Here is a 24,198-nt window from a genome sequence, read left to right as displayed (position 1 = left end):
GTAAGTATGATAGATTGTGTTCGTGCCGTATTTCCAGTATTTTGAACATGCAAAAGCATCTTTCATTGAAATTCTCATGTAGAATTGATAGCTTTATTCTACATCCCTGATGTGATGAGCCCTTTGGTACTTGGGGGAAGTATCAGATATAGCAGCCTCTCAGATATCTTTAGGGCTTGCATTTGTTCGTACACAGCCTCGATATCTAATAAGCTCATCTGTTATTTACTTTAGTTTATTTTGGATCAGAAAGCAAACTTTTCTCAATGAGAATCATAAAACAGTAAAATTTTATAGGGCCTATCAACTGAAGCCATAGTTTTAGGCTGAAAACTGTGGCTAGTCTCATCCAACATTTTCTTCATCTTGAAACTTTCATATTTTACTACTCCAATGCATTTGGCATATGATCCTGTGTTTCAAAAATTTTACATAATAATACATGATGTGCAACAATTTCTGCTTAGGGGTCTTGCTAGACTTATAAATCGTTCCCCTTTAAGAATAAAAAAGTTGTCTAAGTTTCACATTGAAAAGTGACGGGGACAACTTTTAAATGATGTCTCTTTAGAAAATATTTTCTTTCTCTTTGAATAATGAAAGGGCAAATGCCAGTTTTTATCTGATGAGTCTGACTCATTGTATATTTAAGTTTGGCCTAAGTTCTGTTTGGTGGGCAGAGACAGAACTGGGGCAGTCTTATCTTCTTTCATTTTTAGTTCTAGCTTTACGTGCGGCTTGGCTGGGGCTCTGGCTTCTAATCCAGTTGATGTGGTTCGAACTCGCATGATGAACCAAAGGGCAATCGTGGGCCACGTGGACCTCTACAAGGGTACTTTGGATGGCATCTTAAAGGTACGCACACTGTGGGCTTGGATTCCATTTGTAATTGTTTTTGATATCTCAGACCTTCTTTCAAGACTTATTCTTAGTTGTTACATATAATTCTGAAGATGGAAGAATCATTATGTATATTTTTATAGCTCCCAGAGTAATTTCCATGTAGAAAAGCCGTGTCCTTGGCAATCTGCTAACGCACAGTGGGCCTTAATATTATTATTCTGATTTAAATGCTGTGACCACAGGAGACTTTTATCAGTGGCACCGTATAGAATTGAGATGAAGAACTTTCATATCCCTCATTTGTCTACTTCGAACAAGACAGTGACCATGTGATAGAAAATGTGGGATACACTTTTATTCAGCATTGTGCTGTTGCTGACACTTTTGCTTTGAAAGTTTTTGCTTTTTTATGCTTGTAGAAAAGCCAAGTATCATAAATGAGTTAAATATTACATAATTACTGGTGATAGTGCTTCTACAAAAAACAAGTTTGAGGTTAAAATACGGTATTGCCATATGGTTTCTCTGTACGTCAGTTTAGTTGAACAACTATTAAGATATCAGGCACATTTTAGTAGGCACAGAGAAATTATAGCGTACTTCAGGTATACAAAAAGATAATCAACACAGCTTGGTAAGTGATACACTCAGGAATCTATGGGAGGAAATTTCAGTCCATTTGGAAGTTTGGGAAAGGCTCCCTATAGATGGTGGCATCGTGAATAATAACTCATATATGTTGAGTGCTTTACTATGTATCAGGAACTGTCATAACGAGATCTTACATATTATTTTAGAGGTGACCATGTGGTGACATTCAGTGACAGAGGCATCATGGGAATAGGAACAGATTTTGTGAGAGACATTACAATTTTGGACACTCAGTTTGAAGTTCATGAAGAACACACAGTGGATATATTTGGATGTCTTAGTCTTCACTCAGAGGAGAGTCCAGGAGTGTAGCTAAGAGCGAAGAGCCTTGGGAATCAGTAGCATACAGGTGTTACATAGCTGTGGAGGAGGAGACCAGAGAGAGCAGGTAGAGTAGTTCACAACTGTTTTGCCTTTCTAGCACACTGCAGTGTTATAAAATTCTTTCAAGTGATAGTGGTTCCCAGAGGCAGTGATTCTCGGACTTGGGGGAGTAGAGTTTGGAAAAGGCCCCCTTGCTATTTCTCACATGCTCATCCTTCTGCTTGACAGTCACTGATGTAAAGAGAAAAGAACTCTGAGGAAATACCAATTGTTAAGGGTTTGGCAAATGAGGAACCCAGGAAAGAAGCCAAAAGATAACAGTTCCAAAGATAGAAGACAATACTGTAAGGGAAGCTAAGACATAATGAATTTCAAAAAGGTATGAGTAACTATTTAATGTCAGATAGAATAGCTAGACCCAGTATAAGGACTGCAAAGTGTCTGTTGGATTTAATATTTTCTAGAAGAGGTTTGTTGGATTGGTGTTTGCAAAAGCCAGGTTGCAGTATTTTGAGGAGTGTGTTTAATCATTCAGTCATTCAGTACAAAAATATTTTAAGTGTCTGATGTGCCAGGTACTGTTCTAGGTTGGTAAACAAAAAAGTCCCGTCTTTCAAGACACTGTAATTCTAACAGGAAGAGTATTCTAATTGGAAGAGTCAGATAAACACATGGGAAATGAGGATAAGTAGACAAGTGTAAAATACTCTTTCAGGAAGGTTTGCTAGAGGAGAGAGAATATACCGTATTTCCCCATGTATAAGATGCACTTTTTTTTCGAAAAACTTGGGGTCTAAAAACTGGGAGCGTCTTATACAGTGGTTGTAGATATTTTTACTTGCATTTCCCGCTTTTTCGCGCTTGTTTTTGCACTCATTGTTGAAGACAGTGATTTGTCATCAGACATAGATGAAGACAAGCTAATGGATGGGAATTTTAACAGTGATGAGGAGTTGTATGAATTCTATGATGAATAAAACTTGAGTTCAATAAATTTATGTAATACATTTTTTTTCACATTTTGGGCCCCAAAATGAAGGTGCTTGTTATACATGGGGAAATATGGTAGTAATAGCTAGCATTTATTGAATGCTGCTTATTAAGTGCCACCCATTACATCATTGAACTCACAGCAACCCTATGGAGTACTATATGTTATCTTTCCCATATGTTATAAATGAGGAATTTCAGGTTCAGAGTAGCTAAGTATCCAAGTTTACACACCTATGAAGTCAGCTCTGAGATTTCAACCAGGGTCTGTTAGATGCCAATTTGTACTTGTAACCACTTTTCTGTGTTGTATTGGCAGAAACTTATTTTCATGTTGGCAGTAACTTTTAAGTACTTATATTTACTTACTTATTCACTTATTTGCAATTAAAGTTTTGGGGTTTATTTTGTTAAGTAAGAGGAGGGGAGATAGACAGATTCCCACATGAGCCCTGACTGGCATCCACCTTCTAACCCCCATCTGGGGCCAAGGCTCAGACCAACTGAGCTCTCCCTCAGTGCCCGGGGCCAACATTCAAACCAATGGAGCCACTGGCTGCAAGAGGGGAAGAGAGAGGGGAGTGGGAGAGAAGAGAAGCAGATGGTCACTTCTTATGTGTGCCTTTACCAGGGATTGAACCTGGGGCATCGTACGCCAGGCCAACACTCTTATCTGTTGACCCAACTGGCCAGGACCTTAAAGTTCTTTTAAATGATTTCACTCTATATTGTCATATATAACAGCATCTTACTTTATTATTTTATCTCAGAGTCCCAGAACACTTTGGTGAGTGGAATTATGCATTCATCTCTGACATAGAAATGAGCAACTGCATCCTGTCACCTCCGGCTTAAAACCATTGAATGGATTCTCATGGACTCAGTGCTCTGTGTGAATTGACCCCTTTTTCCTTTCACAGCCTTGTCTTTGCTCCCTTTATTCTGCATGCATATGTACTGAACAGTTTCTGGCGCTACACTTCCTTTCGTTCCCAAGTTTCCCCATGCCATGTGCTGTGTTGATGCCCTGGCTCCGCCTCAGATCCTTTCACTGGGCGACTCCTACTCATTCTTTATATCTTGTTAGTTTCTCATAAAGGCCTTTTCTGGCTGTTAAACTAGGTTATGTGTACACAGTTTTGTGTGCTTGCTCTATCATAGTATTTATTGTATTTAAAATATCTTTATTGAGAACTAATTCAAATGTCATAAAATTAACCTATTCAAAGTGGCTTTTGGTATATTCACAGATATGTGCAACCGTCATCACTACGACGGTCAATGTAATAACATTTTCATTACATCAGAAAGAAACGCCATGCCCTTCAGCTACCTCACCTGTGTATCCCCAGCCCCAAGAAAGCACTAATCTACTTTCTATCACTGCATACTTGCCTATTCTGGATATCTCATATAAATGGAATCATAGAATACGGGACCTTTTCGACCTACTGGTTCCTTTCATTTACCATAATGTTTCAAGGTTCTTCCATGTTGTAGCATGTATCAGCACTTTGCCCTTTTTATGACTGGATAATATTCCATTGTGTGGCTCTATCATATTTATTCACATTTGTTTCATTTTCTTGAATTATTTTTAATGTCTGTCTGCTTACCCCAGTAGACTATAAGTTCCTTGAAGACAGGAGAATGTGCATCTTGTTTATCACTTTATCCACAAAAATTATTTGTTGAATGAATGCATAACTTCATGAAGTAGCCTGTTGTCTCTGTTTATCATCAGAAGTTCTTGTTTATTTTCATATAACTGCCTCAAGCCAGAAAGTGTGCCTCCTAGTTCTAACATTCTCAAGAAGTTATTCAATGATTTGGAGATTTATAAGGATTCAGATGGCTCATGGGAGTGTTACAGACCCTCACTGTGTTTGTGTGTTCATTTACTCAAAAAATATAAATATTTATTTAGATACTTATTGGAAATTTTACTGTGCCAGACAGTGTTAGGTGGTGGGGATGTAATGGTGAATGAGACAAACAGTCTCTTCTTTCCTGAACATTATATTCTAACTGAAGGAGACATGATAAACAAACACTCTGGTAATAAGCAGTATAATTTCAGGGAGAAGTAAAGGCTATGAAGAAACTAACAGCATAATGAGATGGTGACTCAGTGATGGTGGTGGAAAACTACTTCAGGTAGCGTAGCCGGGAAAAGGCTGTGAGTAGGGGCAGTTAAGCAGAGGTCTGAATGATGAGAAGAAGGTGGTCACATGAAGATCTGAGAGACAAGTATTTCATAAAGAAGGAACAAGTACAAAGGCCCTGCTTTGGGAATGAGACAGACATTTTCAGGGGTTAAAAAGAAGGCTGATGTTGCTGAATGTAGTAAATGAAGGAGAAAGTAGTAGGAAATGAAATGGGAGAGAGAGACAGGGACTAGATCACGTAGGGTCCTATAGGTCATTACAGAAAACTCAGAGTTAGAATGACTTCCACTGGGAAGTTATTGGAAGGCTTTAAACAGGAGAGTGACACTGCTTAATTTACAAATTGAAAAGGTTGTTCTGGATTGTAGGTGGAGTTTGTAGACCAGTTAGAAGGCTCATTGTTGTAATCCAGGGGAGAGGTGATAGGTTAGATTGGATTTCTAAGGTCCTTGTAATTTTAGTGATTATTGATTCTAGGTTATCTGTATCTGGCCTTTATTTTTTATAATGTTCACAATTGTTCAATATCAGTTTTGGTCTAAGACCTTTGGCAATAGCTGATGATCCATTGAGGAAAACATATTACCACTATGTTTTCATAAATAATGTGCTTAATGTCTTACTGTTTGCTCCAAAAATGGTTAGTAAGGATAATTATCTTGAGTGTTTATATTTTTTAATTCACATATAGTTGGTATACAATATTAGTTTCCAGTATACAAAATAGTGATTTGACATTTATATACCATACAATATGATCACCACTATACAACACAGCATTTCTGCTTTTGAGTATCCAAAGAAATTGAGTGTTCTTAATGTACAGGATGGGATAAATCTGGAATTTCATATTGTCTAATGCAGAAATATGCCTTTTTTTGAATTTTTTAAAATCAATTTTTATTTATTGTGTTGACATAGATTCAAGTGTTTCACCGAATACAACACTGTCCCCCCATTCCCCATGTCCCTATCCGTACCCCCTTTGCCCCCCGCCCTCTGGGACCTGCTGTCCTGCTATCTGTATCTCTGTGTTATGTATATATAATTTCACTAATTCCTTCACCTTCTCTGATCCCATCCCCTCATCCCCTTTCCCTCTGACTGCTGTCCCTCTGCTCCCTGTGACTCCGCCTCTCCCTCTATTCTGTTTCTCAGTTCACTGTGTTCATTAGATTCCACATATAGAAAAAGAGGAAGCCACAATAAACCTGGATTGTTGTGACCTTACTGAAGTTTGGGCTGCAAGTATACATTACAGAAAAGTATTCTTTAGAACTTTTAAATAGAATACACCTGAAAAGCAAAAAAAAAAAAAAAAAAAAAAGATTCCACATATAAGTGAGATCATATGATATTTGTCTTTATTTGCTTGGCTTATTTCACTTAGCATAATAGTCTCCAGGTCCATCCATGCCATCACAAAAGGTAAGATTTCCATTTTTTCACAGCTGCGTAGTATTCCATTGTGTATATGTACCACAGCTTTTTAATCCACTCATTCACTGACGGACACTTGGGCCATTTCCAGGTCTTGACTATTGTAAACAATGCTGCAATAAACATGAGGGTGCATTTCTTCTTTTGAATCAGTGATTTGGTATTCTTAGGATATATTCCTAAAAGTGGGATAGCTGGGGAAAAGGCAGTTCCATTTTTAATTTTTTGAGGAATCTCCATACAGTTCTCCACAGTGGCTGCACCAGTCTGCATTCCCACCAGCAGTGCAGTAGGGTTCCCTTTTCTCCACATCCTCTCACACTGATTTGTTAATGAGCGCCATTCTGACAGGTGTGAGGTAGTATCTCATTGTGTTTTAATTTGCATTTCTCTAATGATTAGTGATGTTGAACATTTTCTCATTTGCCTCTTGGCCATCTGTATGTCCTCTTCGGATAAGTGTCTGTTCAGTTCTTTTGCCCATTTTTTAATTGGATTGTTTACCTTTTTGCTGTTGAGTCTTAAAAGTTCTTTATAAATTTTGGTTATTAACGCCTTAACAGACGTATTGGCGAATATATTCTTCCATTGTGTGGGTTGTCTTTTTGTTTTTTTAATGGTGTCTTTTGCTGTGCAAAAGCTTTTTAGTTTGATGTAGTCCCATTTGTTCATCCTGTCCTTTATTTCACTTGCCTGTGGAGATAAATCAGCAAAAATATTGCTACGAGAGATGTCAGAGAGTTTACTGCCTATGTTTTCTTCCAAGATATATATGGTTTTTTTACTTATATTTAAATCTTTTATCCATTTTGAGTTTATCTTTGTGAATGGTGTAAGTTGGTGGTCTAGTTTCATCTTTTTGCATGTACTTGTCCAATTTTCCCAACACCATTTGCTTTTGTTGTTCTTTTTTTTATTTTTTTACAGAGACAGAGAGTCAGAGAGACTCTCTGACAGACGGGAACAGAGAGAGATGAGAAGCATCAATCATTAGTTTTTTTCATTGCAACACCTTAGTTGTTCATTGATTGCTTTCTCATATGTGCCTTGACCGGAGTGGGGGTGGGGGGCTACAGCCGACCAAGTGACCTCTTGCTCGAGCCAGCGACCTTGGGTCCAAGCTGATGAGCTTTGCTTAAACCAGATGAGCCTGCATTCAAGCTGGTGACCTTGGGGTCTTGAACCTGGGTCCTCCACATCCCAATCCGACAATCTGTCCACTGCGCCACTGCCTGGTCAGGCCCAACACCATTTGTTAAAGAGACTGTCTTTACTCCACTCTATGCTCTCTCCTCCTTTGTCAAATACCAATTGACCATGAAGGCATGGATTTATTTCTGGGTTCTCTGTTCTGTTCTATTGATCTGCATGCCTGTTCTTAAGCCAGTACCAAGCTGTTTTGAGTACAGTGACCTTGTAGTATAACTTGATATCAGGAAGTGTGATACCTCCCACTTTATTCTTCTTTTTCAAGATTACTGAAGTTATTCATGTTCTTTTTTGGTTCCATATAAATTTTTGGAATATTTGTTCTATATGTTTGAAGTATGTCATTGGTATTTTAATAGGAATTGCATTGAATTTATAGATTGCTTTGGGTAATATAGACATTTTAATGATGTTTATTCTTTCTATCCATGAATATGGTTTATGCTTCCACTTGTTTGTATCCTCCTTGATTTCTTTTATCAATGCTTTATAATTCTCGAAGTAAAGGTTTTTTTTACCTCTTTGGTTAAATTTACTCCTAGGTACTTTATTTTTTTTGTTGCAGTAGTGAAGGGGATTGTTTCCTTAATTTCTTTTTCAGACAGTTTATTGTCAGTGTATAAAAATGCCATTGATTTCTGAATATTAATTTTACATCCTGCCACCTTGCCAAATTCATTTATCAGGTCTAATAGTTTCTTGACTAAGACTTTAGGGTTTTCTATGTACAGTATCATGTCATCGGCAAATAATGATAGTTTTACTTCTTCTTTTCCAATTTGGATGCCTTTTATTTCTTCTTCTTGTCTGATTGCTATGGTTAGGACTTCCAGAACTATATTGAATAAGAGTGGTGAAAGGGGGCACCCCTGCCTTGTTCCTGATCTTAAGGGGATTGCTTTTATTTTTGCCTATTGAGTATGACGTTGAACATGGGTTTATCATAGACAGCCTTTATCATGTTGAGGTATGTTCCATGTATTCCTACTTTGCTGAGAGTTTTGATCATAAATGGATGCTGAATTTTATCAAATGCTTTTTTGCATCTATTGATATTATCATGTGATTTTTATTTTTTCTTTTGTTTATATGATGCATCACGTTGACCGATTTGCAAATATTATGCCAGCTTGGCATCCCCTGAATAAATCCCACTTGATCATGATGTATAAATTTTTTCATGTCTTGCTTGATCCAGTTTTCTAATATTTGTTGAGAATTTTAGCATCTAAGTTCATCAGGGATATTGGCCTATAGTTTTCTATCTTTGTAGTGTCTTTATCTGGTTTTGGAATCAGTATTATGCTTGCCTCATAAAAGGAGCTTTTAGGTCTTCCCTCTTCTTGAATTTTTTAAAATAGCTTGAGAAGGTAGGTGTTAGTTCTTCTTTGAATATTTGGTATAATTTGTATAATTTGCTATGAAGCCATCCAGTTCAGGATTTTTTTTTTGTTGAGAGTTTTGAATAACTATTTCTGTTTCATTTGTTGTAATTGGTCTGTTTAAGTTTTCTGATTCTTCCAGATTAAGTCTTGGAATATTGTTATATTTCTAGGAATTTATCCATTTCTTCTAGGTTGTCCAATTTTTTGGCATATAGATCTTCATAGTATTTAATTACCGACCTTTGTATTTCTGTGGTGTTGGTTGTTTCTTCTCTTTTTTTATTTCAAATTTTATTTATTTGTGTCCTCTCTTTTTTTTTCTTGATCAGTCTGGTTAAAGATTTGTCAGTCTTGTTTACTTTTTTAGTGAAGTAGCTCTTGGTTTCATTGATCATTTGTTTTTTTTTTAGCCTCTGTGTCATTGATTTTCACTCTGATGATTATTATTTCTTCCCCTCTACTTCCTCTAGCCTGTACTTGTTCGTTTTCTATTTCTTTTAGCTGCAGGGTTAAGTTGTCTATTTGAGCTTTTTATTGCTTCATAAGGCATGCCTGTAATGCTATAAACTTCCCTCTCAGTACTGTTTTTGCTGTGTTCCATAGATTTTGAGTTGTTGTATGTTTATTTACATTTGTTTCAAGGAAATTTTTGGTTTCTTCATTGGTTTCGTTGTTAACCCATTCGTTATTGAACAACATGCTATTTAGCCTCCAAGTCTTTGAATGTTTTTCAGTTTTTCTCTTGTAGTTGATGTCTAGTTTCATGCTATTGTGATCAGGGAAGATGCTTGATATGATTTCAATCCTCTTAAATTTATTGAAACTTGTTTTGTGTCGTAACATGTGATTTATCCTAGAAAATGTACCATGAGGACTTGAAAAAAATCTGTATTCTGCTACTTTGTTGTGAAAGATTCTGAAGATATCAGTGAAATCTAATGTGTCATCAAAGGCCGCTGTTTCTTTGTTAATTTTCTCTCTGGAGGATCTATCCATTGATGTTAGTGTGGTATTAAGATCCCCTACTATTACAGTATTTTTGTCGATCTTGCTGTTTTATGTGCATCAAAATCTACTTTATATATTTAGGTGCTCCAATATTAGGTGCATAAATATTTACAGTGGTTATATCCTCCTGTTGTATTGTTCCCTTTATCATTATGTAGTGAACTTCTTTATCACTTACTGTATGTAGCCTTTGCTATAGAGTCTGTTTTGTCAGAAATAAATATTGCTAGCCCAGCTTCTTTTTCATTTCTATTAGTGTGAAATACTTTTTTGCATCCCTTCACTGTCAGTCTGTGTGTATCTTTTGTTCTGAGGTGAGTCTCTTGTAAACAGTGTATGTATAGGTCCTATTTTCTAATCCATGCATCTAGTCTATGTCTTTTGATTTGAGCATTTAATCCATTTACATTTAAGGTTATTGAAATGTACTTATTTATTGCCATTTTTTTCTTTAAATCTATAATTCTCTTTTTTTAGATTTTAGTTGCCTTTGCTCTTTTTACAACAGGCCCCTTAACATTTCTCATATTAATAGTACTGGTTTGGTTGAAATGAAATCCTTGAGTTACTTGGGTTTTTTTTGTTTTTGTTTTTGTCTGGGAAGCTTTTTATTTCTTCTCCATTTTAATTGTTAGCCTTGCTGGATAAAGAAGTCTTGGTTGTAGGTTCTTGTTTTACATCACTTTGAATATTTCTTGCCAGTCCCTTCAGGCCTCAAGTGTTTCTATTGAGAAGTGGGATGTCATTTTTATGAGGGCTCTTCTGTAGGTTATTAACTGCTTTTCTCTTGCAGCTTTTAGTATTCTTTCTTTGTCTCTTAACTTTGGCATTTTAATTATAATGTGTCTTGGCTTATGCCTCCTTAGGTTCCTCTTTAATGAGACGCTCTGTGCTTCTTGAGCTTGTGTGACTTTTTCCTTTATCAATTTAGGGAAGTTCTCAGCTATGAGTTTTTTCAAGCAGGTTCTCTATCCCTTGTTCATTCTCTTCTCCTTCAGGAACCCCTATGATGCTGATGTTGTTTCTCTTCATGTTGTCACAGAGCTGTCTTAGAATTTCCTCCATCTTTTTGCACCTTGTTTTGCTGTTTTCCTTCCATGCTTTTGTCTATCTTGTCCTCTAAATTTCTTATTCAATTCTGCTTCATCCAGCCTGCTATTGATTTCTTCTAGTGCACTCTTCATTTCTGATATTGTATTTGTCATTTCTGATTGGTTATTTTTAATGATTTCAATGTCCTTTTTGATTTTTGCTATCTCTATATTTAGGTGTTCATTATGTTGATGCATTGTTGGTCTAAGATTCTTGAGCATGCTAAAAACCATTAATTTCAGTTTTGCATCTGGTAGTTTGGTTACTTCCATCTCATTCAGTTCTTTTTCTGAGAATTTCTCTTGTTGATTCATCTGGGTCACATTTCTCTGTCTGTCCACTTTGTCTGTGAATTAGGTAGTGCTGTATAACTGAAATTTTTGTGCTGTCTTTTTGAAGAAGATGGTCTCGGTGTAACTGACCTCCAGGCGACCTGTTTTCCTTGTTCTAGGAGTGCTTCTTGAATGTACTGTTTTCTCTCTTGTATGTGAGTATTAAATGCAGTTTGTCTTTTAATGGGTACAGTTTTTCCTTCAGGCTGGCTGGGTCTAAGGGTCAACCTTGATCATGTGTATTACACACTGTGTAATGTGTGTCCTGTTGGGCATATTTATTCTCCACAGTGTCTGATGTCTGCTTGACTCCACCTTTAGGTGTGTTGCCTGTGTAGGTAGCTGCATCTAAGGTTGATGCTGTCTGCCACCCACTACCAGTTGTGTTGGCTCTAGATCTTCTTGGGTTGGCATCACCTGTTGTGTGTAGCCTGCTGTTGGCTATCAGTCTGCAGCTACTGCAATTTTTGCTGTTTTTGTCTGTATTTCCTGTGCCTGGATAGTGTGGGAGGGGCCAACCTGTGTATAAGGATTTCCTTCCTCCTGCTTAGAGATGACAGCAACTCCGTAAATGCCCCAAACTCTATAAGATTTGTCTCCCACTTTTCAACTGGTCCTCCTCCTCTTGCGGCTACCTGGTCTTCCCACAGTTTTCTGTAGTAAGACTGTAGTGTGGGCTCAGATTAGCCTCACCCAACCAATCCCTCTACAGGTTGCATGCTTGGTGGTTTTGGGCAGCTGAGGTTGTGAATAAAACGTTAGTGAAATGTTTTATTCACCTAAGTCAGGGTTCTCTTGGTCAGGAGCTTAGTATGGGGAATATGTGGCCCCTACTCCAGACCTTAATCTCTCAGCCACTGCTAGATACTCAAATTTTATTTCTCCCCAACCAGATGGGCAACAGATTCAAACTGAGTGAGGCCAACAGTCCCCTCTGCAGAAGTTCTTTCAGCTGGTGAGATGGTGGTCTCAGGGAGGAAGACTGAGAGAGTCCCTGGGGCTGACTGTGCCCTTCCCAAAGGTGGCTAAGTCCTTTGACCAGATGCATCAATAGACTCACAGGAAACCACACGTTAAATGTCCATGCTTCAAAGCTTTCTGCCTTCCCCCTGTGGAATCTAGCCCTGCAGGGCAGGATATCCAGCACGCAGGCCAGCTGACTTTGAAACTCCACCCTATCCAATGCACATGAGCCTTTGTGCTGGTTCTGATCACAGAGAATGGAACTCGCCTCTCTGGGCCAGGTGTGAGGAGCTGTTCCTTAGGATACCACACTAGCAAGGGTTGTTAGGTCCTGAACCAATGCTTTCCACAGCTGGCCCCTGGATGTGCCAGCCCTGGGCATCCCTGGCAGGAACCCAGTGCAGATTAGTGGGAAACACTGTCTGTGACTGGCCCTCAGCAACCTTTTTGGAGCTACAAGCAATCCAGAGTTTCTACCTGCCTCTGTTTGGCCTGGTGTGCATGTAAATACCAAGCTTGGGAGAAGATCTGCTTAATAGGCTAAGTTTCCTTGAGTCCTACCTCCTGCAGCCTCTGTCTGTTGGCTGCTTTTTGGGCTCAGCTGCTGAAAAAACCTCTGTTAGAGTCTAGTACCTGCAGCAATTCAGGGATTAGGAAGGGTGGTGGGTGTGGCTCTGCCCCTTGGCCTCTGATGTCAGTGCAAAGCTTTTTCACAGACCTCAGTAGGGCATGGCCCCAGAAGCCTGGTGGGTGTGGCCTCTGAGACCCAGAGATGTGACCTGTCCGCTCTCTGGACAGTTTCTACTGAGTCTCCCGTGAGGTGGAAGCACCAGTCTTCTAGTCGGTAGTTGTGGGGGAACGCTCTGGTCTCAACACCAGAAAACTGAGTCACTGACATGCCCCCTGCTTTCTGGCCTCTCAGAACGACCCATTGCCATGACTGTGGTAGGAGAGACTCCCGAGTGCGGAGCCGTTGCTTTTTCCCAGGCTGATGCCACACAAAGAGGATGCTGTGCCCAAGATAGATGGCTACTGCTGTATTGGAAAATGACTCAGCACAGGGTTTCTGGTGGCTGTCCGCCTCAGAGTCTTTCCCTAGGCCTCCAAATTTACACTTTCCTCACACAACTTCAGTCCTCTCAGCTGTCCCTCCACCAGAGCCCTGGGTAAGTGACTATGAACGAGAATTTTTGCATGGACACTTTAAGACATGGTCTGCCTCTCTGAAAGCTCAGTCTCTTTTTTGAGACAGAAATCCTGCTATTTCCACCACCAAATGCTGTCTGGATGCCTCTTCTAGGCTTTGGGGCTCTAGTCTGGGACTCTGGGCCTGGGGCTGAGCATCCACACCTGTCAGTGTGACCTTCCCCACAGTGAGAGTCACATCAGACCCTCAGTTGCCCCTCACTCCTGAGAGTGGGGCAGCCCTTTCCACGTCTCCACCCTTCCTACCAGTCTTGGTGTGGCTTCTTCTGTGATCCTTGGTTATAGAATTCTCTTCCTTTAGTCCATAGTTTGTTTTTCAAGATGATTGTTCTTAAGTTGTAATCCAATCTGGTCCTGGGAGGTGGCAGTTGGAACAACTGCCTACTCAATTGCCAACTTGGAATCTCATGAAGATTGTTTTGTTTTGTTTTTGTCATTTTTGACAATTATATTTTGATGTGCCTTGGAATAGGTCTCTTTGGGTTGATGTAACTTGGTGTTCTGATTGCTTCTTGGATTGGAGGGTTTCTTTCCATATGCATGGGAAGTTCTCATCAATTATTTGTTTGAACAGGTTCTCCATTCTCTCTTTCCTCTCTTCTTCTCATATACCCATTTTTCTTATATTGCTCTTTCAATGGAGTAAGACAATTCTTGTAGAGCACTGTCATTTTTTTTTTTTCATTTATGAGTCTTTATTTGTAGCATTTCTAGTTGCCTGTCTTCGATGTCACTGATTCTTTCCTCTATCTGGCTTGTTCTATTAGTTAAACTTGCTCTTTCAGTTTTCAATTGTGTATTGAATTCTTTATCTTTGTTTTTAAAATTTCAGTCTCCTTGGTGAAGTATTCATTTTAACTCCAGGATTTTCATGTGATGGAGAATTTTTTTTTTTTTTGAAAATGTTTCATTTTCTTTCTGACTACGTCTCTGTCTTTTGTAGCCATGGTATTTGATTTCTTCTTCCTTGGTGGCATATGAGAGTGGTATTGTTAAGAACTCTAACAAAAAATAACTAAGAAAATGAAAAATAAATGTTGAAAAATACAATAAAAATATAAAATTTAAAAAATAATGGCAAGTACAAAAGAAAAACCACAGAAAATAAAGATTGAAACCCCCAAAAATCAATAACAAAACTCCCACAAAAAAAGAATAAAAAATATAAAAATTATAGAAAATGTAGTTCATAAGAGAAAAAGAGAAGAAAAGGAAAAAAAAGAAAAAAAAGGAAAAATAAATTTCAATTTTCAGCGGTTACTATTTTCTTCCAGTAGATGTTGCTGTATTACAAGTTTTAGCTCTGTGAAATTCCTGGTCTGTACTCCACTTAGATGTTGCTGTGGCAATGATGTAGGAGGGACTACAGTTGTGTTCGTGGGAGGGGCATGATGTGAGGGGTTTACAGCTTTAGCAGTGGTGATCTCAGGCCTCCGTTTGCTCCCCTCCATGTCTTTTTTTTTTTTTGTACTTTTCTGAAACTGGAAACAGGGAGAGACAGTCAGACTCCCGCATGCACCCGACCGGGATCCACCCAGCACGCCCACCAGGGGCGATGCTCTGCCCCTCCAGGGTGTCGCTCTGCCATGACCAGAGCCACTCTAGCACCTGGGGCAGAGGCCAAGGATCCATCCCCAGTGCCCGGGCCATCTTTGCTCCAATGGAGCCTTGGCTGTGGGAGGGGAAGAGAGAGACAGAGAGGAAAGAGGAGGTGGGGGTGGAGAAGCAAATGGGCACTTCTCCTATGTGCCCTGGCCGGGAATCGAACTCGGGTCCCCCGCACGCCAGGCTGATGCTCTACCGCTGAGCCAACCAGCCAGGGCCATACCCTCCATGTCTTAACAAACCAGGGGCCAGATGTGGAGCACCTCTGTTCTTCAAAGGAGAGTGTGGCTCTGGAAAGTTAGCTGTGGGGTCTGTCTCTGCCACTCTCCATACCCACGTGGTGAGGGAGATGGGATCTGGGAGGCTGGGGTTCGCCCTTTGGTTGTCTCTATCTCTGCACCTGGTGTGGTGTGCAGGCAGACCGCGGGAACACTGGCTGTGAAACTTCATTCTGCCACTGCTTTGGTTTAGTATCTCTCCCTCTGCCCCTTAATTTCTTCGCTCCTCCCTGCAAAAGTAGGCCAAGGCACTCTGGGCTTCCCTCTCCGTATCCCAGCAGACCAAACCCAGATAGCCTGAGCTTCCCTCCTCTCTGGAGCCTACCACAAGTGCATTGTATCTTCCATTCCCCTTTTCAATCCTCCCCACCTTTAGTCCATTCAGTGCGCAGATCTTTCAGGCATGCCTATTAGCCCAGTTGGGGTTCCTTCTATGCATTATAGGTGTTCAATTTGTTAAAATTTCAAGGGGATAGATCAGGAGTAACTCTCATGCTGTCATTACTCTTACATTATTCTCTACTAGTATTGCTGTTATTTCAGCATCAAGAATATTGCCTGAATGGTTGGCTCAGTGGCTAGAGTGTCAGCTTGGTGTGAAGATGTACTGGCTTTGATTTTTAGTCAGGATACACATGAGAAGTGACCATCTGCTTCTTTTCCCCTCCCTCTCACTTTTTTCCTCTCAGCCATTGGCACAATTGATTTGAGCATCAGCCCCGGGCACTGAGGATAGCTCAGTTGGTCTGAGCCTTGGCCCCAGATAGGGGTTTCTAGGTGGATCCTGGTTGGGGTGCATGCAGGAGTCTGTCTATGTACCCTCTTCTCAAATAAAAAAAGAATACCTTGCATATAGTAGGTACTTAGTAAATATTTGTTGAATGAATGAATTTAGACTACATATGAATTCAAATGTATTTCTTTAGGAAAAAAGTTCCATTATGGAGCCATGAGTTATTGAAAAAGGGGTTGGAAAGTGAGTGCTAAAATACAAGTAATTGTCAGTTGTAAAGAGTAAGGGGAATTCACTATATACCATATTTTTTGCTCCATAAAATGCACTTTCCCCCCCAAAAGTGGAGAGGAAAATGCCCGTGCATCTTATGTGGTGAAAAATATGGTATTTTATTAAATATTTTAACACACCATTTGGTTCAGATTATTTTTTTTCTTATTTTCCTCCTTAAAATCTTAGGTGTGTCTTATGGTCAGGAGCGTCTTATGGAGCGAAAAATACAGTATATATTTTTATTATCTTTCAGATGTGGAAACATGAGGGCTTTTTTGCACTCTATAAAGGATTTTGGCCCAACTGGCTTCGACTTGGACCCTGGAACATCATTGTATCCTTTTAGAACATGAGAATGAAAGCAAATGCTTCAAGTGTGCAGGTAATTCTAGACTATGGGAAGGAAAATTTGATTCTTGAAGCTTTTAGGCAAGTGAGAAACTCAGGCATTCTAATGATGACCATTGAGGATGGAATTAAGAAATAACTTTCAGTTGAAGTCTAATACAAACTGAAAGGACTAGAAAAGAAATTCAAGGTTTCCTTTTAAAAACAAACAAAACACACAACATAAAGCACTAAAGCACTAACAATAACAGCCAAATCTGGAAGGGGGTTATGAAGTTTCTGAAAACCCTGCTGGGAGCTGCCCACAGAAAAGTCCATGTGGAGTCAGTCTATGTTTCCCGTCACCTAACTGTAGGACCAAAAGAGCAGGGGAAATAATAAGACAGAAAACACTGAAGGCGTGAAGAAATCAAGAGCCAAGTAGGGCTATTTCCTCAGCAGTAAGTTTCCTTCCTTTAGCTGTGTCTGAATGTCTGTTACATGCAGAGCCATGAGTTGGGTCCTGTATGGGGGTGTGTGTATATAGTGGTGAGCCTGTGGGGTTGAAAAGTAATTTCCTGCTCTTGTGGAATCTATAGGTTGAGGGAGGTAGTATCTTTCTCCCTCTTTGGGATTGCTCTGGTCACCTAATATTTGTAACAATTATTGTAGCACTGAATTATATGTTGTCATTGATGTTCTTGGGTTATATTTGTGTGGGTGTATGTGTATGTATGTGTGTGTGTGAGAGACAAGAGAGAGAGAGAGAGAGAGAGAGAGAGAGAGAAAGAGAGTTGTTTGCCCCTGAAGTTTGTAAGTATGTTGAGTTTTAATCTGCTTATATTGCTAAATGCCAGTGTTGGTAATGGGCACATGTTGGGCACTCAGTGAATGCTTGATTTACCAGGCATTGTTTTTAAAAATACTTTTAAGCAAGTACAACGTAGAATAGCATAAGCTAAGTACCTTAATTTAAGAATGCAGTGCATGATTTTAGAATTTGGTGTGGCTTTCATTGTTAACTAAGTGATCTTCCATGACTTACTCTTCAGTTTTTTATCACATACGAGCAGCTTAAGCGGCTTCAGATCTAAGGACTCAACTATATGTGAGCCAAGTCCTGCCAACCTTTCTACTCCTTTCTTCTTTTCTTTGTGTAAATGTACTTTGAAAAACTTGTGTTTACTGAACCATTGGTCTCCCAAGAGCCTCCTGATGGAAGAACAATAGTATGGTTCAAAATTGTTCATTTGTTTATGTTACTATGTTAACGTCCCTGTGAGGAAGTGTTAACATTGAGATCCTGGCCCCAGATTGGTATCTTCTATGAAGATGGATACTGATGGGTGACATTCAAAATGGCCTTCTTTTCAAATGTGGGTTAAATATAGTTGGTTTGCCCCAGACTTGGTCTAGAGCAGAAGGCATAGGCCAGGGCAGTTACTGCTATGTATGTTACAGACCTCGGTTCTCATTAAAGTATTTATTGCAAGAGTCACTTTGGCTTTGTGTTCATTTACTATTTTCTCCTTTGTCAACTCTTTATAAGTTACATTCTCCAGAAAGTGATATAAAGAAGGAGACTATGAAATTGAGTCTGGACTCTTTCAGTACATTTATGGGAACAGATTAGGTGCATTGTGCTTTCCCACTGTCATTCATTGTCATAATGCCACTTATTGTAAACATCAGACAAGTGGTCCTTTTCGAAGCTTGAAAGAAAAACAACCAAGAAAAGTAGCTCATTTGGAAATTTCTGCAGCTAAAATGCTATGAGGCTAAAGATAGAACCCAGTTGTCTTACAAGGAACAAGTTCTGCCCACTTTCTTGTACTAGAACAGTGCCTAGCACATTGCAGTCACTCAAATACTTGTGGAATGAATACCTTAGTTCTTAACCATTATCTATTCATTATTTGTTCAAAAAACATTATGTGTCTATTATGTCCTAGATGCTGAGAATATAAAAATAAGTTAAGGTGATCTTGTTTATAAGCCCACATTAGAGTAGCAGAAACAATGAAACAGGTAATTATACAGTCTGTCCATAAAGTCATGATGCATTTTGACCGGTCACAGGAAAGCAACGAAAGAGGATAGAAATGTGAAATCTGCACCAAATAAAAAGATAACCCTCCCAGTTTCTGTAGGATGATGTGGCAGCATGTGCGCATGCGCAGATGATGACCTAACACCCTGTATACAGTGGAGCAGCCCACGGCCATGCCAGTTGAGATGTGGACAGTACAGAGGAAAGTTCAGTGTGTTCTGTGGCTCGCTAAATTCAAATCCGTGACCAAAGTACAACGTGACTATCAGTGCGTTTATAACGAAGCGCCACCACATAGGAATAACATTACTCGGTGGGATAAGCAGTTGAAGGAAACTGGCAGTTTGGTGGAGAAACCCCGTTCTGGTAGGCCATCAGTCAGTGACGAGTCTGTAGAGGCTATACAGGATAGGTATGAAACTGGGAGAGTTTTTTCCTTTTATTTGCTAAGGACTCTGAGAAAGGTGAGCAAGGTGCCACAGAAACACAGAGGAGGGGACAACCAATTATTTAGGGGATAGCCAAAGACTTCATAGTGAAGTTGACATTTGTGCTAAAAAAGCAGATGCTACCATGTGAATGAGGCAGCAAAGGACATTACAGACAGGGTAATGGGGAAAATGCAGTGTGGCTGAGATGTAGGGCAGAAGTTTTCAAATACTACATGAAGTAGAGTCACCTGGCAATCTTGTGGAAATGTTTGGTCCTGTATTCCATCATCTGGGAGCCTGCCACTACTGGGGAAAAGTCATTTTGTTTTTGTCACAGTCACTCAATGCAGATGGTTCTTAGATTATACTTTGAGGATCGCTTATAAAAAATATGGGCTAGAAAAAAGAAAATAACAGTGTGGCCAAAGGGTCAAATTATGGAGGGTTTCTATATGCCCGAAGAAAGAGTTTGACTTTTGTCCTGGAGTGATGGGGCAGATACAGGAAGTATTTTTTTTGTGTATGTGACAGAGACAGAGAGAAGGACAGATAGAGGTAGACAGACAGGAAGGGAGAGAGATGAGAAGCATCAACTCTTTGTTGTAGCACCTTAGTTGTTCATTGATTACTTTCTCATATGCGCCTTGACCGGGGGCTATAGCAGAGCAAGTGACTCCTTGCTCAAGTCAGCGACCTTGGGCTCAAGCTGGTAAGCTTTGCTCAAACCAGATGAGCCCGCGCTCAAGCCAGTGACCTCAGGGTTTCGAACCTGGGTCCTCCGGGTCCCAGTCCGACACTCTATCCCAGGTGTGGCCAACAGTTTTTGTCCCCGGGCAAGATTAGAAAGAAAACTATTTTCACAGGCCGGATGAAATATTAAAATTAAAAATTGTTAAATACAAAAATGATTTGTTTTAAGTAAACAAAATTTTATTATGTAATTTGTTTATGAATAAATGTGAGTGAAAAAATTTAATATACAATATTATTTTAATAAAAATATTTTTAATAAAAATATAATTACATACCATATAAATATCCAAACTGTATTGCAATCAATCAAAACAATAATTAGCCCTGGCCAGTTGGCTCAGTGGTAGAGAGTTGGCCTGGCGTGCGGGGGACCCAGGTTTGATTCCCGGCCAGGGCACATAGGAGAAGCGCCCATTTGCTTCTCCACCCCCCCTCCTTCCTCTCTGTCTCTCTCTTCCCCTCCCACAGCCAAGGCTCCATTGGAGCAAAGATGGCCCGGGCACTGGGGATGGCTCCTTGGCCTCTGCCCCAGGCGCTAGAGTGGCTCTGGTTCCGGAGGGGCAGAGCATCGCCCCCTGGTGGGCAGAGCGTCGCCCCTGGTGGGCGTGCCGGGTGGATCCCCGTCGGGCGCATGCGGGAGTCTGTCTGACTGTCTCTCCCTGTTTCCAGTTTCAGAAAAATACAAAACAACAACAACAACAACAAAACAATAATTAATAGAATGAGCTTGAAGAGGTTATATCACAAATAAAACAATTATTTCATTTTACAAACAGCCTGGACACGTTTTTAATTATCAATTGCAGCTATTGTCTATACTATAGTGCCACTTGATCCAGCAGATTTGACCACAAAAATAACAAATTGTTTGACCTTGGGTCAAACTCCACCTAAAAGAATGTGGGTTTCACATTCTCACTAAACGTCAAAGTCAACCTTTTTATACCTACAGCCCACTTTTGTATCTCTGTTAGTAGTAAAACTTTCTAACTGCCTACCGGTTCCACAGCAATGGTGATTTATAAAGTAGGGAAGTAACTTTACTTTATAAAATTTATAAAGCAGAGTTACAGCAAGTTAAAGCATATAATAATAATTACTTACCAAGTACTTTATGTCGGATTTTCACAATCTTTATAAAACAACGTACTATAGTTAAATCTCTTTTTATTTATACTTTGGTTGCTCCACTACTGCCCACCATGAAAGCTGGAACGCCCACTAGTGGGCGGTAGGGACCAGGTTGACCACTACTGTGTCAAACAGTTCATATCGAGTACAGACAAGTACAAAAGTTGTAAATCTTTATAATGGAATTTTTTCTTCTTTTTTTTCTTTTTCTTTTTTTTTTTTCTGAAGCTGGAAACGGGGAGAGACAGTCAGACAGACTCCCGCATGCGCCCCACCGGGATCCACCCGGCATGCCCACCAGGGGCGATGCTCTGCCCACCAGGGGGTGATGCTCTGCCCCTCCGGGGCGTCACTCTGTCACGACCAGAGCCACTCTAGCGCCTGGGGCAGAGGCCAAGGAGCCATCCCCAGCGCCCGGGCCATTCTTGCTCCAATGGAGCCCCGGCTGCGGGAGGGGAAGAGAGAGACAGAGAGGAAGGAGGGGGGTGGGGTAGAGAAGCAAATGGGCGCTTCTCCTATGTGCCCTGGCCAGGAATCGAGCCCGGGTCCCCCGCACGCCAGGCCGACGCTCCACTGCTGAGCCAACCGGCCAGGGCTGGAATTTTTAAAAAAAAATAAAGAAGTTTCGCACGAATCCATTCAACCAATTATTGGAAGTTAACCCTACATTAGTCACAGGTGGAATTCTTTTCCGCATATCACTACTTCTTAAATATCTCAATTTCTAATAATTAAAGATGCTTCCGCTTCTGTGTAGCTGAGATTTTAAAGTAGGGGAGAATATTAAAAATTTAATCGCGGGCCACATAAACTCATTACACGGGCTGGATCTGGCCCACGGGCTGTATGTTGGCCATGCCTGCTCAGGCGACATAGGATGTTTAAAATAGGGAAATAATAAGCCCTGACCAGGTAGCTCAGTTGGTTAGAGCATTGTTCTGATATGCAAAGGTTGTGGTACAATCCTTGGTCAATCCCCAGGGCACATACAAGAACAGATCAATGTTTCTGTCTCTATCTCTCTATCATTTTCTCTTTCTCTCAAATCAATTTAAAAATTTAAAAATAGGGAAATAATATAACCAGCCTTTTTTTTTTTTTTTTTTTTTTTTAAGGAAGATAACACTAGTGTGGAGGGTAGCCTGGAGGGGAACAACCCTAAACAGTTTAAGACACATTGAAATCTACTTCCCTTTATGTACAGGTAGACAAAAGAGGGTCCAAATAAACTAAGAAAATGTATCCTAAGTCACATAGCCATGTTGTGGCAAGTGTGAGACCAGCACATAGTTACTGGATTTCTTTCATTCTACCACCCCACAGTGCCTTCAGAACTGTCTAAAGTAGTACCTTTTGAAAATTAATTTTAGTTGACTTTATTTTTTTAGAGATGTTTTAGGTTCACAACAAAATTTTTGGAAGGTAAAGAGATTTCTCATATACTCTCTATGCCCACATGTACACAGCCCCCTGTTCCACACACACAGCAGAATTCTTCACCAGAGTGATTAGCTTGTTATAATCAATAAATACTGTATTTCCCCATGTATAAAATGCACCCCTTTCTGAAAAATTTGGGGTATAAAATCTGGGTGTGTCTTATACAGCCGTTTCATGTTTTTCACTTGTATTTCCCACTTCTTTAGTGCTTGTTTGTGTACTCATTGTTGTAGATTTTTTTACTTGCATTTCCTGCTTTTTCACACTTGACTTTGCGCTCATTGTTTTGCACTTGTTACCGGTATATTACAGTAGGTTACCTTTTGCCATGTTCTGCCCAGAAATGGCTCAGAAAAGATTTTTGTACAGTGCTGAATTCAAGTTAAAAGTGATCCAGTTTGCAAAAGTGAATGGAAATCGTGCTCCTGAACATAAGTTTGGTCCTCCTCTAACTGAGAAATCAATTCAAGACTGGTTATGGGAGGAAGAAACCCTAATGAAAACACCACTGCAGAAGAAGGCTATGAGAGGCAAGTCAGCAAAACAGCCTGACTTAGAGAGGGAACTAAAGATATGGACTGAAGAGCAAAGGGCAATTGGAATTCCTGTGTCCACAAAGCTGGTTCAGCATAGGGCAAGAAGAATTGCTGATGAAAAAGAAGTTACTGATTTCAAAGGAGGACACAATTGGTGCTTCAGGTTCATGAAACAGAATGGACTAAGCATGCATAGATGCACCAGACTTGCCCAAAAGATGCCTGAAAGCTATGAGCAGAAGGTCCTTGAATTTCATCATTCTGTCATTCAATATCGAAAGACACATCAGTTTGAGTTGGAACAGATTACTAGTATGAATGAAGTCCCCCTTCAATTTGGTGTCCCAAGTAACAGAACTGTTGATAAGAAGGGGGTGAAAACTGTAACTGTGAAGACAAGTGGACATGAAAAGAGCTATTATACAGTTGTTCTAGCTTGTTGTGCTGATGAAACCAAGCTGCCTCCTATGCTGATTTTCAAATGTGAAACAATGCCAAAAGAAGACATTTCTTGAGGAGTGATTGTCCAAGGTCATGACAAAGTTTGGATGGATTAGGATGAGATGAAGATCTGGTTTGAGAAACTTTGGAGAAAGAGACTACATGGGCCTTTACACAAACCTGCCCTATTGGTGCTTGATCAGTTCAGGGCACACATAACAAAAAACACAAAAGAAGATTGCCGCAGAGCAAAAAACAAAAATTGTTGTCATACCTGGAGACTTGACATCCCAGCTGCAACCACTTGATTTCAGTAGTAACAAACCCTTCAAAGCTGCCATGAGAGACAAATGGTACCAATGGATGAAGTCTTCTGGGGACAGTTTGACACCAGTAGGAAAAGTGAAGAAACTAACTGTAGGAGAACTTTGTACCTGGGTGAAAAGATCCTGGATAATATCAAGATTGAGATTGTTCTCAAGTCATTTAAGAAGTGTGGCATTTCAAATGCCATAGATGGCCTGACCAGGTGGTGGTACAGTGAATAGAGCATTGGACTGGGAAGCAGAGGACCCAGGTTCAAAAC

The 24,198-nt window shown here is 40.0% G+C and overlaps 1 protein-coding gene across 8 annotated transcripts in view; it reads left to right on the top strand.

The window, feature by feature from the left end:
* SLC25A14 (solute carrier family 25 member 14) overlaps nt 1–24,198 on the top strand; it is a 72,603-nt gene that overhangs the window by 21,328 nt on the left and 27,077 nt on the right. For 5 of the 8 annotated variants that reach the window (XM_066249946.1, XM_066249944.1, XM_066249945.1 and 2 more), the window contains 3 exons: nt 720–855; nt 16,757–16,837; nt 17,883–18,328. In XM_066249946.1, the coding sequence (XP_066106043.1) occupies nt 720–855; nt 16,757–16,837; nt 17,883–17,924 (259 nt within the window). In that variant the 3' untranslated portion in view covers nt 17,925–18,328. Of the gene's footprint in view, nt 1–719; nt 856–3,578; nt 3,764–16,756; nt 16,886–17,882; nt 18,329–24,198 lie in introns of those variants that run through there. The other 3 variants (XM_066249947.1, XM_066249948.1, XM_066249951.1) reach the window with 2 other exon arrangements.

Source organism: Saccopteryx bilineata, chromosome X (assembly GCF_036850765.1).
Source record: "Saccopteryx bilineata isolate mSacBil1 chromosome X, mSacBil1_pri_phased_curated, whole genome shotgun sequence".
NCBI lineage: Eukaryota > Metazoa > Chordata > Mammalia > Chiroptera > Emballonuridae > Saccopteryx > Saccopteryx bilineata.
Note: the sequence above shows the minus strand (reverse complement) of the source record. Positions and strands in the feature narration are given on the sequence as shown.